The 18786-nt window shown below is 48.2% G+C and overlaps 2 protein-coding genes across 2 annotated transcripts; both read right to left on the reverse strand.

The window, feature by feature from the left end:
- Positions 1-657: 657 nt before the first annotated feature.
- LOC117837512 (terpene synthase 2, chloroplastic) lies at positions 658-5577 on the reverse strand. Its single transcript, XM_072292329.1, has 7 exons — positions 5406-5577; positions 3890-4094; positions 1830-2211; positions 1437-1655; positions 1216-1354; positions 975-1030; positions 658-821 (listed from the first exon to the last, which is right to left on the reverse strand). The coding sequence occupies exons 1-7, from the start codon at positions 5520-5522 to the stop codon at positions 740-742; spliced, it is 1200 nt and encodes a 399-aa protein (XP_072148430.1). The 5' UTR covers positions 5523-5577; the 3' UTR covers positions 658-739.
- Positions 5578-6782: 1205 nt separating this feature from the next.
- On the reverse strand, positions 6783-10692 carry LOC117864819 (uncharacterized). Its single transcript, XM_034748909.2, has one exon. It carries the CDS (start codon positions 9553-9555, stop codon positions 7693-7695), a length of 1863 nt encoding a protein of 620 aa, XP_034604800.1. The 5' UTR covers positions 9556-10692; the 3' UTR covers positions 6783-7692.
- Between the last annotated feature and the right edge of the window lie 8094 nt (positions 10693-18786).

The raw sequence follows: 18786 nt of genomic DNA on the forward strand, positions 1-18786 counted from the left end.
AGAAGAAAAAGAAGCCGTACTGTCTCACCAGCACTTCCTTTAAGCAGGAATAGTAGAGATCTTAGTAACACAGTATCAGGAAATACAGGCTTTAGTTTGTCTTTAGGATTAGGATTGACCATCGGATGAGCTTCTGCAATCTGAATATCTGACGATGGAGGTAAGTTCAAGAAAATGTCTTTAGCTGCTCGGCAAGGAATGGATTTGTCATTCAACAAGGGTTGTTTGATGGTGCAAAGATTGCTTATGAAATCGAAGGTCAGTAACATGGTTTGCTTTTCTTGAAAAATAGAGTGAAGCTGAAGCCACGGAAACTGGTTTCAGTGATATTCGGGCATGCTAATTGGTTATTTTAGAGCTCTTTTGCGGTGGTTTAAAAGTAGCCATCGGTACTTGTTGGTACATACCTAAGGTAAAACAATTAAAACAATAAATTTAAGAATTATTTTTGGTACTTGATCCCACCAATTTAGTAGTTCTTGATACTTTTCTTTTCTTTAGGTAGTACTTCCTTTATTTCCATCGTTAAATTTCTTGAGATGGACGGCTCTTATTTTTTCTAATCATTCTTATTTTAAAATTAATTAGTTTGTCCCGAACATTGTATATACGTTTACTCACCCAAATAATTCTAGCTATTTAATATCCAAGGCGTAATTTCTACACTGGTGCCAACTAAATATCGAGCGAGTAAAAATCACACATGACAGAGGGAAATGGGTCCTCATCAATCATAGTTTCATAACAGCAGCATCCTCGCGTAGTCCTCGAGTACCAGGAGCCTCTGCTCCTTGTTGTAAGAGTACATGACGCTAACCATCCTGGCGGTTTGTAATTAACCTATATTTAATACTTCTAATTAGTATCTAAATACTGATGTGACTGGAACTAAACTGTCCCTGTAACCAAACACCCCTAAGTGGCATTCCTGATGTGACAATGCCATTTCTTAGGTAGTCCTCTGCGGCAGGAACATGACCGGCTGCCAGCCATTTTGACTCAGCCATGAAACATCAAACAGCTCTGTCCACTGCACCAAATGGTAGAGTTTCATGTGTTAACAATTGTTCAGAGGTCATCATCTGAACATGCAGGAAATTTTTTATAGTGCGTGAAATATCTTAATAAGTTTTTGATGGAGGCAGTTGTGCTATTCAGCAATATAATATAGGACAAATAAATCAGAACTAGATGGAAAACGAGTTAGAAACATACAGCTTTCCTGAGGTGATTGGCAGGGTTCACTCCATGCTTCTTTTCGGCCACATCTGCGATCTCATTCATAGTGGTGTAAAGAGCCTTGTAGCATGATCTCATGCAGCTGGGGAGTGAATCACAAGGCTCAGTATTCCACCTGCGAATTGCACTTTGTGAAATGTGTCTCGATGTATGAAACAACTAAGATTATCTAACCCAAGTATCTTTGCCAGGCTTACATTTTGATTTCCTCGGTGAAGAGAGAGAGCTCATCTTGTGTGCCAACAAGATCAAATATGTCATCAACAATATAAGCTAGTGAGATGACCTTTATCAACTCAACCCGGTATGTGGAGAAGGAAGATCCGTGGAGGATCATCATGGACCACATGTACCATTTCAGCAACTGGTCCCGGGCCGCCGGTATTTCTTGAGCCAGTCCTAGGCCCATCCACCATCTGATTTCTCCAAAAACATTAGAACTCATATGCATAGAAATTCTTTTTCTCACTGCTAGAAAAAAAATAAGTTGCCATTATATTCTCTTTAATTTTGATATGTGGTACAATCCCTGCACATTGTATACAAGAATGTTCATGCAATTTCTAGCAAGGATAACTTTTTTAATGTACCTTTTAACCTCTTCCATTTCTTTCTGATGCAGCAGTTTGTTAAGATGGAATTCTGCAATTGCCAGCTGCTGCATTGCAGTAGCACACTTTTTGCTTGGCAGGCTCTGCAGGTAGCTGAGGTGGTGCCTGGCCTTGTACTGCATCAGGCTCAGGTGGTATGGGTGATCCAGGGAGTGCCTCACATACCTTGCGAGGCCTGGCTCCAGGTACCTGATGGCAGATGCAAGGTGCTTGCTTGAGAACACCTTTGCCTTGTAGAGTGATGCTTCTTCTCCAATGTCCAAGTGTGACATGTCATGCAAGCTTAGGAGCCCCACAATGTCCTTGCTGGGAGCAAGGCTGAATTCGCCAGCGCTGTTGGTGAACCTCCGGAGAACGTCATCTGCCACACATCGACCGAGGAGTCATCGAAACTGTTTAATGTTTGAACATCAATATATTTTCCCAAAAGTACTGCGTGCCGGTCACAGTTTTGATTTTTGATTTTGTATGTAAAACTTTTTCCGTCTATTACCATTGCTGTTGCCAATTTTAGTGGCAAAACTTGTTTGATTCATAGTTGATTTTAGTCCCGGGTCATCCATAGCCTTTAGTCTCGGTTGGTGTTACTAATTGGGACTAAAAAATTTCGAAAAAAATAAAGAAAAGCCACACGCCCGCCGGCCGCCCGCCTGGCGGCAGCGTGCACCGCCCGCCCGCGCCCGTCCCGCTCCGCCGGCATCTTCGCCTCCCCCACGAGCCGCCTCCGCCTCCCCCGTGCCCGGCCTCCGCCTCGGCTCCACACACTCCGCCCACCTCAGCTCCGCCTTGCTCCGCCCGCCACTGCTAGCCTGCTCCGCCCACCTCGGCTCCGCCTCGCTCCGCTCCACGTGCCGCCGCCCGCCCTCGCCCCGCTGCTACTCCTCACTGCCAGTGAGGGGCGAGCAGAGGGGGAAGAGGAGGGGCAGCAGGGGGAGGGGATGGCCATCCGTGCCGGAGGGAGAGGAGGAGGAGGAAGGAGAGGAGGAGAGGAACAGCTGCTAAGAACTTGTGCGCGTGGAGAAGAAAGAAGGCACCCCTGTGAAGATAAGGACTTGCGCGTCGAGACCCGTGCGCGGCCCTGTGTTTTGTCCTGGTTGGTGTTTCCAACTGGGATTAAATGTTTTGTCTCAGTTGGAATTATCAACTGGGACAAAAGGGGGGCGTCCCTAGCAAATCTTTTCAACCGGGACTAAAGCTCCTCCCGTCGGTGTCCTTTCGGTGCCTCATTTTTTACCTAGGACTAAAGATTTTTTAGTCTCGGGTCCAAAGTCATTCGGGACAAAAAAGGATTGGATGGAATATCAGTTCTATAGTAGTGCAATCTTATCCTCGATCTGTCCACCGCCTTCCTATCCTCTCTCTCTCTCTCCCCCGCCTCCTTATCCGCTCCTCCGCCTGTGTCCGCTGCCTCCCTCTCCCGTCCCTCTCTCTCCCCTGCCCTCCTGCTGCCGCCCCCACCCCCTCCCTCTCCCATCGCCGTTGCCCATCCCCTTCCCCCTCCGCTCGCCCCTCACTGGTAGTGAGGAGCGGCAGCGGGGCGAGGTGCAGGGCAGTGCTTGGGTGGCGGGGTGAGGTACGGGGCGCGTGGAGGTGCTCGGTGATGTGCACAGGGGTGCGGCGGCGGGGCACAGGTATTTTCTTTTTCTTTTTCGGCGGCAGCGGCGGGCCGCGGGATGCGGGGTCGGGCGGTGTGGTGGTGGCGGGGGTCGGGCGGGAGGGGTAGCGGGGGCTGGGCTCGGGCGGGGTTGTTTCTTTTTTTTTTAAAATTTTTTAATACCCTTTAGTACTTAGTTGTATCAACCAGTACTAAAGGCCTGTCCTTTAGTACCGAACTAGCAATACCGGTTGCGCAACTGGTACTAAAGGGGTTACGAACCAGTACTGATGGGGCTTTCCCCAACGGTGGAATGGAACAAGTTTTATACATTGGTGCCATTGTTCTAACAAAAATATTACAAAAGCAATGGTGTTAAGTTTCACATGTTTGAGACTGCTATAGCAGTTCTCTCTATACATACCATATACTTTTACTGACCTGCTGAGTGCTGAAACATCATGCCCATTCTCCCTCATGAGCCTAAAGGAGAGGGTTGCATCGAGGAGGTCACCACTGTCAACGAGATCCATGCACACGCCCATGGCGCTCTCTATTTCTTCCTCGAAGTAGTGGGCGATGCAGAGGCGCTTGAGGTTGTCGACGACAGCCATCGTCTCCCGTTCTCTCTCCCGATGCCCATGCAGAGTCTTTTATATAGTCACGATGCTCTTCTGGGGTGTTTCAGGCAGAGTGTGAGCACAGATGTAACTAGGACACACTAGGTCACTTGTATAGAGAAAATCACACTAGCAGGATTCTTGATTACGGTTACAATTCATGGGGGATCAATGCAAGTGTATGCATCATATCGGTATAATAACTCATGCATGGATTAGTTGCTTTCTTTATAAGCTAGCTGATTGGTAAGCTAACCTGGAGGTCAATGTCACTAGCCGGCAGCATTTTGGAAGCCGGCAAAGGGCGGCCGCCTCGCCGGCCATTTCCAGCCGCCGGTGAAGCTGAAAGGAGAATATGCTAAGAAAACTCTTTTGTGGAGAAGATATGATGTGTCCTCGCCAGCAGTTCTGCACTAAAAAATATTTTAAATAACTTCTCTCACTACACATATCATCTTTACCATTTCACCTACACTATACACATGTAACTGAGCTTTTTATTTAAAATAACCTATGAAGAATTTAATACCGTGTGGTAACACCAACCGGACTAAAAGGGTGACTTTTACCGGTTAGTGTTACCAACCAATAAAAAATCTACCTTTTAGTACCGACCGGTACTAAAAGACTTCCGAGGGCTACCAAATTATTTGGATCCTAGCTTAGTACCGAGTCCAAATCGTTCTGATATTTTTTTTTCGTCCAAACCCCGTTTTCTAGCAGTGCATCATGCCTAGTCTCCCCGGTGAACCTGGATGAGAGGGTTGCATCGAGGAGATTATCGTTATGGACGTACGAGATCCATGCACGCGACCATGGCACTCTCGATCTCTTCCTCGAAGTAGTAGTCGATGCAGAGGCGTTTGAGGTTGCCAATATATCATTATTCACTTCAGTTGGAAAAAAAAAGAAAATGACACTATGGTTTGGATTAGGGTTCACTAAGAATAGGGACGGAGCTAAACTCAAATTATGGCATTTTACCTAACAATCGAACTAATAGTGTTAAATTTTTTCATAATTTAACTAAAATTTAAATATTTAATAAAAAGTTTTCATGGTTTTAGGGGGACCGTGGCCCCTCCGCCCCATTCTCTCCGCCAACTGTGAATTAAGAAAAAAAAGATAAAGATTCTATACACATCATATACTTACTACTCCCTCCGTCCTAAGTTATTAGTCATTTGAGATTTTCTAGATTCATAGATTTTTATATGCATCTAGATATATATCCTATCTAGATGCACATGAACTTAGAAGAATCAAAATAGTAGATACGGAGAAGCTGGGTAATTAAGCTACCTGGAGGTCAAGGTCACCGGACAGCAGCGTTTTGGACACCGGATAAGAGCCGCCGGGGCGGCGTAGCTGAGCGTTTCCGGCCGCCGCCGGAGACGAAGCTGGAAGAAGAGGCGGCTGCAGGGATGAGGATAAGATGTGTTCGGGTGCAGCAGCCATTATTGCAAACGCGAGTGTATATAGTTCAACTCAATTTGCGTGCTGTGGGTGATTGGTATTTATATGCATGGAGGTATCAACAGGATAGGGATAGCCTTTTGGTGTGGTGCTAGATGTAGCTCCTGCAGGTTGCATCAAACTGCATACGTGTAGTCTCGATCGATCTCCAACACGTGTTTGCGGTGCATGTGAAAAACATGCAGCCCGAATGTGAGGCCGCACGTGACCGAGTGTAGGTTTACTAAAAATCTCCGGAGAGTATCAAAGTTAGATCGGTACCGGAGTCAATTTATTCCGAAATTTTTATTAGGATCAAAGTCTCGTTTTATAGTAGTGCGTATCCGTCAATGATGAAGCGTATGTGTTAACTTTGTCAATCTTTTTAAAGATCGTATGGGTACTTATTGTTGATATATCTTCTTTTTAATGGACAAAATTGAATATGAGCCTACCATAATAATATTTTTAGTACTTTTTGTTGATATATCTTCTTTTTAATGGACAAAATTGAATATGAGCCTACCATAATAATATTTTTAGTACTTTATATAGATTCTACACCATGTGCATTAATCTCATTCTTCTGCTCTTCCAAATGAATGGCTTTTATTTAGGTTGGTTTGTCACGTACACGGTGCGCTTTTCATTGTCGCTTTCCTAAAGCCATATCTTTCAGTTAAACGTTTTAAGCTTTTTGTAACTATTTGATCATGTGACTTGCACCTGCACACGAAATGGTCATGAGAGCTGCAACGCATGTGGGATGCAGGAACTTAATTTTGTTTGGTTCCACCTTAGTTGCTAATAAAAGTTAAGCAATTTTTAGCTGCTAAACTGCCAAACACCCTTGCTAAAACTTGCTAAAGTTGAGTTGCTAAAGTTTAGCACTTTAGCAAGTTTTTGTTGCTAAAACTTGCTAAAAGGTGGGCTGGACAACCTATACCCCTCATTTATTGCTTGTCTCCCCCCTCCTGCGCACCTTTAATAAGGGTAGATAGGTCTTTTTACAGCTCATTAAATACCTTTTAGCAAGAGTATCCAAACAACTTTTGCTAAAGTTTAGCAACTCTAAATTTCAGCTGCTAAACTTTAGCAAGAGTAACCAAACAGGGCTTTAGCTTCATTTTCTTAATAATGCTAGAGGATAGAGAAACATATATATGGGCATTTTCAATTATTTTTTATTAATGTCACTGATAGGTAATAGTTATTACTTATTATGGTAGGCCCATATTTAATACTACTTCTGTACATTTGAACTGCTGGTCGAGCTTGCACCTTTTCTCTTTATAAATAGTCGGAAATAGTACAACAATGCGTCTGATCGAATGCAAAACATGAATCGAGGTCCGAACTGCAACTTGTTTCTTCAGAGGTGGGGCAGCAACATTTTTATAGCAAGACAGCCAAATTCTGAGATTCACGTCATTTTTTTCCTCACCACGCAACTAGAAGGCAACGACAAGACTCCTGTGCTGGCCAAAGAACTTGTCGCTCAGATTCTGAAGCTTCCCGCCCAACTGCTCAAGTGACTCCACCTCTCTATCTGGAAATGAGTCTCGGACATGGACCCTCAGCACCTTCATAACTTGGGGTACAGCATCATGGCGATCAAGTGCTCAGCATTCACAGGGTCTTTCACTTCCAAACACGATGACTTCCCCAGGTATTTGGTATTTGACTCCATAGATGAGAAGAGCAGCTGCATTTTCGGTAGATGAAAATTTTATGCATGCACACAACACACTGGGAGATGCTGGATCACTGCTCAGTAAATATCATGACAGAGTATTGTTCACACATCCTCTTCTTTTTGTACTTGGAGAAGCATCAGCAGCCCTATTTGTCTCACCTGCACTTCCTTTAACCAGGAATACGGTGTCAGGAAATACAGGGTTTAGTGTCTCTTTAGGAGTGACCATCAGATGGGCTCGTGTAATCTGAATTATCTGATGCTATGGGCGATTTCAGGAAAATCAAATCATTTTGTGGATCCTTTAATAAAGTGTAGCATCATCTGACAACCCTTGATGAATGACCATCCGTTCCTTGCCAGTCAGCTGATCAGGTAACCAACTTGATATTGAGTTTCAGCATTCTCTCCCAGACCACACTGCACTGAAGCTGCAAAGAGTTTGCAAGGTTTCTTGGAACAACATTGAGTAAATCCTTAGCTCCTTTGCCTAATTCTGGCAGTGGCACGACTCATCTGTTTACCAACAAAATCAGCTTCTTTCATCTTTCCAGCTTCCTCGAGTGCATGATGAAGCAAGATTACGCTGCGAGGTGCAGCAACAGCAGAAGTGCTTCCATTCTCAATTAGCTCATAGAAAAGCCGGAATGCCTCTGAAGCTTTACCGTCCATGGAAAGGCCATCCAGAACCAAACTGTGAACTGCCACACCCAGTTCATGGTGCTTCTGCAAGCTAAACAAAGTAAACTCTGCTGCATCTATGAACTTCTTGTCCTCACAAAGTGTTTCAATTAGCTTTTCCATCTTGATGTAATAGCCATTATCATACAGACGCTTAGTAATCTTGTATGCACGGTCATTGAGGTCACTTTTGAACAATACATCAATCAGATTAGTTGAAAGATCAACATTCTGCCGGATTTTTCTCTCTAGCATTATCTCAATCAAATCAGCAGCTTCTTTTGCACAGCCATCTTTCTTCAAAAGCCCCAAAAGAACCGAGTGGAATGTACTTGTGCTAGGCCGAAGACCACTATTTAACATCCTGTGAAGAGTTTCCCAAGCAGATTTCATCCTTCCCTTCTGCATAAAGCCATCTATTACAGCAATATAGCACTCGTTGTCAGGGATAAGATCCCTCTTCAACATTGAGAGCACCAGCTCGTAAGCTTCTTCAAAATTGCCCTCCTTACAATGTCCTAGGATCAGCGTCTTGAATGCTTGGAAATCAACCTTGCTCCTCCTATCTAGCAACTGCCCGAACAGGATCCTGGCCTTTTTAGCTTTTCCATTCTCACAAAAGTACACAAAAACTGGGTTGTACGCTGCGATAAGTGGTACAGAACCACCTCTTTTCTTGAGCAACTCCTCCTCCAAGATCTCATCCACTAGCTCCTCAGCCCGACCAAACTCACGACTCTCACACAATGCCCGGATCACCATGCTATAGCTTGCAGAGTCTCGTCTCACGTGTAGTTCTGTCATTTGATCAAACACCTTCATTGCATCCTCAAACCGCCCTTCACTGTAGTGTGCAGCCATCAGCGTGTTGAATGTGCATGTGTCCGGCTTAAACGACTCCATCTCGAACACTTCCTTCACTAGCTCCATCCTTCCAGCCTCACAGAAGCCCTGCACCATCGTGTTGAAGGTGACCCTGTTTGGCGGCACGCCATTTGCGACCATCACCTTGAAGAGCGCAAGTGCCTCGTCGGCAAGCCCCTTTGCACAGTACGCCCTGATCATGGTTGTGTAGGTGACAACGTTAGCGAAGGCGCCACTTTTGCTGTCTTCTTCGCTCACGTGCATTCCGTCGAACAGCTTGCGCGCGGTGGCCAGGTCGCCCCCGCGGCACAGAGCAGATAGCAGAGAATTGTACGTGATGGCGTCGGGGGTGAAGGCGTAGGTCTCCGGCAAGAAGCGGAAGAGCTTGAGGAGCGTGTGGGCCGACGGGCGCGGGGAGGCAGTGGAAAGCCCATGGAGGAGGGTGTTGAGGGTAGTCACGTCGGGCGAGGCGTCGGGGGAGCGGAGGAACGCCGCGAGCAGCGCGGAGGCGGCGCGGCGGCGGCCTCGTCGGAGGAGCGCGGCGAGGAGGGAGTTGAAGGAGTGTGGGGTGGGGGCGGGGATGGAGCGGAAGAGTGAGGTGGCGGCGCGGACGCGGCCGGCGGCGGCGAGTGCGCGGAGGAGGGCGTTGAGGGCGTGGGTGGGGAGGAGGGTGAGCGGGGAAGGGAGGGTGCGGAAGTAGGAGAGCGCCGGGCGGAGGTCGCGGGAGCGGAGGAGGTGGTGCAGCTTCCTTGCCGCCGCCACCGCCGGCGGCTCCGGCTCCGGCGGTGCGCCCATAGAGGGGGAGGCGAATTGCTCTCGTTCTTGCCAATTTTTTGAGTAAAATGTACGGCCGGTGCTTGACCTTGGAAGCGAGTATCATTTGCCTCTCCAAACTTCCAAAATGCACATTCAACTCCCTAAATTTGCTCTCCAAACTTCCAAAATGCACATTCAACTCCCTAAATCTGCTAATTGGTTCTTCAACTCCTAAATCTGCTAATTGGTTCTTCAAAATTTGCTAATTGGTTCAATGCCCGCACTAAAATGCCTGTGTGGCATGCTGGGTGTGCGTTGACGTGGTCTGACATGTGGGTCCCACTCGTCAGATTCACCATCTTCTCCCTGCCTTCGCTCTCGGCCTCACCTTTCTGACTTTCTCCCATCCATCACCAACAACATCTCCGGTGGGACCCGTGGGTAGCGGCGGGCTAGCGGCGCCGGCGCATCTTCGGCGGGAGACCGTGATGAGGCAGCGGCGGCTCCGTCGGCGGCAGCTGCCGGCGCAGCCCATGACGGGGATGGGGAGGATCGGCGGTACGGCGGTTCGGACGCGGGGTCGAGCTCCCAGTGCTGCGCCGCCACCCCCGTCCTTGGCCAGTGTGCTCCATGCGCCGCCGCACCTCACTCCCCCGAGGTACCGCCCCGATCCTAGCGTCCCCAAGCTGTCGCATTGGACAGGGGGTGCGCGGCACTGCTTGCTTGCCCATGGCAGTGCGCAGCCTCCGGGACGACGGCGAGCAGCACGCTGGAGGAGGGACGCTGGGCGGCGGCGGGAGGCCTGCGGCGAACGGCACGGGGCGGAGCAGCGTGATTCCAACAGGCGAGCTCGATGCGGCGGCAGCAAATCGAAGCAATTGGGTGAGCTCGCAGGTCGTAGCTGTGGGAGAAGGCGGGGGCGAGCTTGATGTGGCTGATGTGTGGGCGAGATTGATGCGGTGGCGGCGACGAATCAAAGCGGCGGGTGGAGCTCGTAGGTCGCTGCGATGGGAGAGTGTGGGAGCAAGCGTTGTGCGGCCGCCGTCCGGGCAAGAGCCGCCACAGGGGAGCTCGATCTCCGCCCTGGCCGCTGCGTGGGAGCTCGCCGTGCCGCTGCGGTCGTTCCGCAAAGAGGAGCAGCTCGAGGCTCGACGGGGGGGGAGAGAGAGGGGTGACCGGGTGGAAGAAAATTGGGTGGAGACCGGATGCAAAACGCATCCGCTGCATACCCAGTTCCGTCGGCCGCCGCGTGGGCAGCGCTTCAATCCAACGAACTGCGTCGCGATACTGGGTCGGCTCCAGGAGAGACTCACGTACGCGGCTCGGCTCCAAGAGAGACTCGGCTGGCAAGTGCGTTGGGCGAGGGATATCAACACGCGAGCCGCCGCCTCCTCCATCTACCCCGCCGCCACGTGATCTCCTGGCGCCTCCCCGATATCTTCGGATCTTCCTTCCCGATGTCCTGGCCACCTGCCATCTCGCCGTCATCAGCGCCGGCGTGCACTTGCTGCTGCCATTGCAGGTGCTCGTGCAGACCACCAGCGCCGTGCTTAACTTGTGGACGTATGCTGGGTCTTCAAACCTCGACTGAATGCACAAGGCATGTTCGACGGTTTGCCTCACACGAAGTCCAGCTCGCTGGGCCCATGGAGCTCTGGATCCAGGACGGCGACAATGTCAGGCTCGCATTACCGGTAAGCGCAGAAGTTCCTTTTGCCCCTACAAGTTTGTAAATTGTAATGCTCTTGTTCTGGTCGGTATTGAATTGTGTATCTGTGATCCTTGGTCTCTATGTGAGAGTCTAGAGATTGAAAGGGTGTGATTTGCTGATTGCTAAGGGTAAGGCCTGCTCACCCGAAGACATCAAAATTGAAATCGGGATATAGCATGAACTGGTGATAGAATAAGATAAGAACATTAAGATCAGGGAGTTAAGCTAAATGTTTTGGTTTACTACTCATGATGCAGCTAGCAGTATTAGCTTTTGAATTCCTTGCCTTAAGAAATAACTTGGATAATTCTGATATCCTGATACTTAGAAATTTAAAGTACGTATTCTCTGATGTACATATTCTCTGATGCATCTGAGGCTGGCAACTGCTACCTGGGACTCATGCAAGACCATCTATGTATTTAGCCAAGTAAATTATTCTGATTTCTTGAGTTACTCTGTGATCTATATTTATTGATATGAATTATGCAGACCTATTAGCTTAAACCTTTACCATAATAAATACTAAATTTTAATGTTTGATTTTCTCCGCAGCATGATGTGGATGCGGGAACCTTGAAGAAAGTTGTTCTGTCTAATGGTGCAGTGGTAACAGTGAACTCCAGCATCTTTGGTAATACGTAGGTGATAGTACCTTTTTTCTACACGCAAGTGACAGTGGAGATGAAAGGAGACTCACACCTGAAAAACCTAGTTGAGAAGCTGAAAGCTGCTGGTGTCCAACACAAGCTGTGCAAGTGAGAACGTCCGTCCATTCTTCTTAGTCGCTGGATAGCACTAGAAAACGAAAGCAAGTCTGATCCATGCAGGATGAAATTGTGTTTTTTTATTGTAAAATTGTCCAAACATTCTACACTAATCAAATTGTGGATGGATGACAGATCAATTTGTGATTGTAAATTACTGGTCTGTGACATGATTGACACTTTGAGATCATCTATAAACTGAAGCAAAATGATGTATTATATCATCAATGATGTGGGGCTTCTTCCATGGATGTTCTGTCATTTGGATATTCTGAAATACAAGCACGAGTGATTCCGATGCAAGACTGATATTCTGAAAAAATGAAAGCAAGACTGATTCCGATGCAACATAATACATCAAGTAAAATTCATTATTACACCATAATAAAATCTAGGGCAAATAACAAAATCCCACATGTGGAAACTTTAACAGCTTAGCACAGTTACATATTTTCATGGATCCTCCAGGGAAATGTAATTTCCTAACTGCTGACTGCAATGTGGCGTCTTGATCAACTCCAAGTAGCAAACTCGTATATCCTCCTTGTATACATGGGGCAGACATGGTAGAAGAATTCCCAATCATATTAAAGTGTGGTATTGTCGCATTATCATATCCACCTTGGATCAACGGAGCAGACACGATATACCTATACAATATGGATACCATTTTCAGCAAATTGTATAAAAAAAATATAATGGCTTTAAACTTTTTGTACGTACCTATGGCTTCAAACTTTCTGCAAGAACATGTAATGGTAGAATCTGCACTGTTGAACACTACAATTGCTCCATGATCGGATTGCATGTATGTGATAAAGAATGTCAGGTTGGTCCCTTCAGTTTGTAGCAATTTATGAGACAATGATAATTGTTTTTTAAATTCACCCTCAAACTCAGAATACATCCTTCTTGTGTATGATTCCGCTGCCGTCTTCAGCATAGGTAAATCTGGGGTGTAAGTAACCGTGTCCTTTCGGCGTGAATTAAAGTCTTCATCTAACTCATTTTCACGAAGGCTAACTGAAACCTTCTCACATTCTACAAGAAGTTCCGAAAGACCGAGTTTCCTACGAAATCTTTTCTTAAACACATTGTTCATACCTTCACTCCTTTGAGTCGAGGTCATATCCGCTATAAAATCATCACGGTACACAGCTGCCCACTTTGCCCTCAAATCATATAGGTTTCTCATCCAAGAGTTATCCTCCAGGTTATATTCAGATAACAACTCATTCCACTTCTCAATGAAGTAAGCCTCCAATCTATCTTCGTACACACATCTCTTAAAATCAGGTAGAAACTTGTTATCTGACTCGTGAATTACATGCCCGAGATGTTTAGCAGCATTTAAGTAAATGTGCCACAAACAAAGGCGATGGCTTGTATTTGGGAACACATAAGCAATTGCTCCAGCCATGGCCACGTCTTGATCAGTGAAAATTGTCCTTGAATGCTTGCCTGACATTGCTGTTAGGAAGGTTTCAAAGAGCCAAACAAATGATTCAATAGATTCATTAAATATCAATGCAGCCCCAAATATTATCGTCTGCTTGTGATGGTTTGTTCCAAGGATCGGAGCAAAAGGCATCTCAAACTTATTAGTCTGAAATGTAGTGTCAAATGACACAGCATCACCAAAGCATTTGTAGTCCATAATAGATTAACCATCTGCCCAGAAAAAATTTGCTATCCGACCATCTTTCTCATCTACCTGAACGGCATAAAAAATGTAGGATCCTATGACTGTTTGTTTCTTAGGTATTCTACCAGTGTCCGTACATCATTGGCTTTTAAGTACTTTCTGCGCTCACGTCCAATCTCGTTATTGCAATCCATTTTTGCAAAAGGCACTTTGTCAGCTGCTCCGTAAAACTGCTTCATGAACTCATACAACTGGGCTGGCTTCATCCCGGCATCTCGTATTTGGCCAATTAGCATCCTGTCTGCTTCAGTGATACGTCGTTGGGATCTTAGCTTGTGCGACTTATCTGGACTAGCAAGGTAATGATTATGTTCAGTTACAATCTTTTGCACTGTCCAAATTCCCTCTCTGCTGACACTAAACTGAACACGAGCATCACAACCTGTCCTTGTAGTGTCTTTTGATGACTCGGTTTGCTGATGTCCTTGGCTACTGCAAACTATATATTTCTGAGATATACTACCATCCACTCGACGCTTTGTATTGCTCTTTCTAACACTGAACCCAACCTTATCGGCATATGTGTTATACATCTCAAAGGCTTGTTTCTCTGATTCAAAATTCATTCCAACTTCAGGAGTGATCCCAACTTTATCTGCCACCTGTTGTAAAATGAGATGATGATTAATTATTCAGTCATTTTATGCATGATGTACCAAAATAGATGAGTAATAACATGTGATGTATCTGTATTATCGTATAAATAAACATACGATGACCCTACCTGTGATGGCTGCTCTCTATCGACTCCATGACCACCGTCAACGATTGCATCATCCTCATGCGCATCTGAGGTTGTCTGCTGTGAGCCTGTATCATGCGCTTTGTTAATTTATTTCTTCTTTGCATTGATAGTTTGGAAGGAGCAGGAGAACAGGGAGTTCTTCAAGACGTACAAGAAGGATCGGCCAGGAGAAGAGTCGGCGCAAAAGAATCCATCTAACAAGCCTTCCGCTCCCAAGAGCTCAGAGCTTCAAACAAGGACAGGCAGATGGAGTTCCGCCGGTGATGCGTCACGAAACTGTCTCCGGTGGTGCGATCAATTCTTTGGGTACTCTGCAGGCGATTTAGTAGCTCATGTAAATTAGAAATTCAGAATGAATTGCACAACGCTGATGATTGCAAAGATAAATATTTTTTAACCATAACAAAGACTTACTTTCGTCAAGCTCTTGAGGCAGGAAGCTGTTCTTGGGTGCGTCGCCGGTCCGCCGGCCAGATGGATGAGGTGGCGGCAACCCAGATGCAGGCGGCGGCGGTGGCGGCGCGTTGCCAGGCGTCAAAGGGCAAAAATAGAGACTTGCGAGAGGGATGTGTAGTTCTGTACGTGTACTGTCCCTTCGTGATCTTTGGGCCAATCTGTGGTGGATCCACCTCGGATTAGCCAAATCGAGGCACGGTTAAGTCGCCTAACACGCGACACCCGGCCTTAATCAGGCTAACTCGAGATGCCGTCGGATTTCATCCGATTTAACCACTTGAATAGGACCGAGTTAGCAAACTCACACGAAGGTGAGCGGTTCCAGAGAATACAACAAGTCCACTGAGTTAACCAACTTAACCATTTAGTTCGGCCATAAAACAAACATCAGAGTTTTACAAGGTTTAGAAGAAAACAACAGAAGGTAAACAAGCGGAAGCTAAACGCATGGGTCGGACGTCCTTGGTGAGGCCAGCCAAGATGTTAGTGATCCCTCTCCTCGCCGTCCGAGGAGGGATCCCACTCGATCGTCCAACCCGGAGGGAGTTGGGGCGGCCAAGTGCCAACAGAAGAAGGCTCAGGAGCAGCAACTTCACCTGAAAAAAAAGAAAAGCCACAACAAGGCTGAGCTACTAAGCTCAACAAGACTTAACCGACCGGGAGTACGCTACTCCACCACTTCTAGACATGCAAGTCTCTTTGGCTGAGGGGTTTGTTTGCCAAGAAGCACTAAGTAGATCCTTATTTTCAAGTTTTAGCTCACATTCTAGGTTCATTAACCGGTCTAAGTGAGCACTTACTCTAAGCAAACATAGAACCAACCAAGGGTGTATATATATCATCATCAAGACCATGTCATCATCAGATTCCTTTATTACTCAGTGTAGCATAGCGATCAAGCAGTCTCAAACTGTGAGAGGCAGACGAATCGATTCAAGTTCTTTAACCATGCATGGTGAACCTAACCTCACGACATCCGCGCACCACCGAGGGTCGCTTCCTGTGTCAGCCTTCCCCATCAATCCCCTAACCCGTGTTGGGCCCATTTCCTTTGGTGCAATGTTCCACAGACCCGGCCTCTGCCGTTCTGTGACCACACTTGCCACCACGTGCGGCCGCAGGGGAACTGCGTTCCAAGGACAATGGGGCGACCGCTCACGTCTAGGTTCAATCCGGTACTCAGCTTCCTCATCCCATAATAAGTATGAGGTTAGTACTTTCAAACACTTGATCATGAACACCACCACTGTCGGGCCTTAACAAGTTCCATAGACAGACGGGGCGATCAGCCGACCACCAAAGAGTTAACCACAACCCTGCCCCGTCCATCATCCTTATAGTTGTAACAGAGAGGAAACAATCAACTCCTACATCTCGCGAGTGATAGGAAATCACTCGGCTTTTACCGCTTCCTATTTAAGCATGGCAGCTACTCGGTCCAACAGCTAGTGTTCAGATCAGGGAACTAAGTCATGCATCTACGATTTCAAGCAACTCTGATACGTAAATGCACAAACACGAGGCAGAAGGCATGCGCAAGTTTGGGAAAACTGGGTTCATGCTCCGGGGCTTGCCTTCGAACGAGGAGGAAGGGAAGGGGTCTTCTACGGGGGCGGCTTTGGCTTCTGGAAGCGGGAGCTCTGCCGCAACTTCATCTTCTGGCGCCGGGTGTAGCTCGTAGAAGCCGTCGGCAAGACGCAGCTCTACACGAATGCAATGCAAGAGTTAGCATATAGATGGTTATTTCAACAACAACACTTGCAAGTTGTAGCTCAGAAACTTTGTAGCATAGCTACGGAAAGAGTGGGGAAGTTCACTTGGGTTGGAGAAAAACAAGGCAAAAGGGTCGGATGGGAAGAAGCTTATGATCTAACCCTTAGACTAGAGGAATAGATGTGCTGGGGGTCCTCAGACTTAACGCCGAGAAGTCCCCGTTTTTACACATATACCCTCGGGTTAAGAAAAAAGATACAGCTGAGCCCTTGGGCGAGGCGGAGAAAGAGTCGGCGAAACAGACAGGGTCGGGCGAGACGGAACAGGGGTCGGGCGGATAGAAGGGGTTGGACGAGGCGGAAAAAGGGTCGGCAGCTTACCTTCGTCTTACAGGGAAAGCTTGGGGTCAGGAAGAAGCAGACTTGGGCGGAAGAACTGGAGCACTAAGACTGGGCAGGCGATGCCCGGCGGTGCTCCGGCGGCAGCGGCGGTGCTTCTTGTGGAAACCAACAAGCTCTTGCGCAGCGTGGAGGAGCAAGCGGCTGAGTGGATTGGAAGGGCGGGCGTGAAGCGGAGAGGAGAGTTCCTCAGGGACTTAGGCTATAGCGCTTTGAGCACGAAACAGAGGAACGGTAGCAAGGCAGCGATGGCGAAGGGGACTCCGACGGAGCTCTGGCATTCTCTTTTATAGCTGCACGGAAGAGAGAGGGTTGGAGCGACGCGAAGACCGGGAAGAAGCGATCGAGTGCTCTGCTGGGGCGGCGATTGAGCAACGGTGCGGCGGAGCAGGACTTCGGGGATGACACCGACGGTCATTGGGCATCAGCGACAGGGCGGCGCAGGCGCGGTTTTGCCGATGGTTGAAATTTGGCGGAGGCGGGCGTCGTCGTGCGGTGGATATGATGGAAGTGACCGGGGGAACAACGCTAGAAGCGAGGGCACACAGGTGAGAAGACAGGCGGGCTGCGGTCGCGCGGGCGAGCGTGAAGCAACAGATTGTCGAGGGCGCAACTCTGACAGGGCGGAAAAGGAGCTGTCGCGGCCGGGGTCTGGGTTGGCGGAGGAGGAATCGTCGCGTAGCGTATCTGGGGTGGCGCGACGGTGGAGATGCGGCGGAAAAGACAGGAGGCGTCGGGCTCTGCAGCCGGGGTCCGGCGGGTGATGATGGGCGCGGGCGATGAGGTGCTGCAGAAAAGGTTGCGGAGGGCTTCCGCTGCGATTGGGGAAGGGGGCGCGAGAATCCATCCGGTCGTGGCCGGCGACGAGGCGGAGCGGCGGGTGTCGGAGAAGTTGAGCCACGCGACGGAGAAGCTCTGAGGTGGGCATGCTACTCGAGTGCGTCTGTCGTGGGAGATCTGGGAGAAAGATTTTGTGGGTCCACCGGTCAGTCTCGGTTGGTCCACTGCTCAGATTGAGAGAGAGGCATTGCGGAAAGACTTAGAAGGATCCGACGGTTGAGTTGGGGTCGGCGGGGTTGGAACTGGGGAGCGGTGGAGAGGGGTCGGTTCTCAGGGGTCGGAACCGGGGCTGGAGGTTGAGTGCTTAAACTCGGGAAAGCTGAGATGGGGATTAGGGACTTGGATTAAGATTAACTCATGAGATTTGGGGTCGGTCGTCACACAATCACACCACGTAGACGGCCCAGATGCATGGGCCAATCACACCACGTAGGCAAGGCACGGCAGCATGCTGCATGCATGTCCTCCGCGCGCCGCGCCTATTCCAATTCCCAGCCAAGCCATGCAGTCGCGCGTGGAGCCAGGCAGCCAAGCCGCGAGGAGCCTTCCCAGACGCGCGACTGTCCAATTTTCTTTCGCCTCCACGCGTTGACCGAGCGGATGGGTGCGCACCGGATGCGCTTTGCATCCGAGTTGCACTGAATTTTCTTCTGACCGGGTGAGGAAGAGAAAGAAGACGGAGAGGAGATGGATCTGATGAGTGGACCCACATGCCAGTCCATGTCAACGCACGCTCAGCATGCCACATCGACAGTTTAATTCAGGTACAGGTGATTTGAAACCTCACATGCACCCATTAACAAGTTTAGGGGGGCTGAATGCGTTCTTGGGAGTTAGAGCAACTCCAGTAGACCCTCTAAACAGAGCCCCTACTTCTAATTAGGAGGTTAAGTAAAAAAAATGAAGTCCAGCAGAGCCCCTACTAGAAACCCCAT

This window comes from Setaria viridis, chromosome 1 (genome assembly GCF_005286985.2).
Source record: "Setaria viridis chromosome 1, Setaria_viridis_v4.0, whole genome shotgun sequence".
Lineage (NCBI taxonomy): Eukaryota > Viridiplantae > Streptophyta > Magnoliopsida > Poales > Poaceae > Setaria > Setaria viridis.

What these genes read in the sequence shown, in the direction of transcription:
- LOC117864819 (XM_034748909.2), bottom strand. Translation starts at nt 9,555, where the DNA reads ATGGGCGCACCGCCGGAGCCGGAGCCGCCGGCGGTGGCGGCGGCAAGG.
- LOC117837512 (XM_072292329.1), bottom strand. Translation starts at nt 5,522, where the DNA reads ATGGCTGCTGCACCCGAACACATCTTATCCTCATCCCTGCAGCCGCCT. An exon ending in GCATGATGTTTCAGCACTCA is followed by an intron (nt 2,212 to 3,889) that starts GCAGGTCAGTAA and finishes GATGTGTGGCAG; the next exon opens with ATGACGTTCTCCGGAGGTTC. An exon ending in AATGGCTGGCAGCCGGTCAT is followed by an intron (nt 822 to 974) that starts GTTCCTGCCGCA and finishes ACAAACCGCCAG; the next exon opens with GATGGTTAGCGTCATGTACT.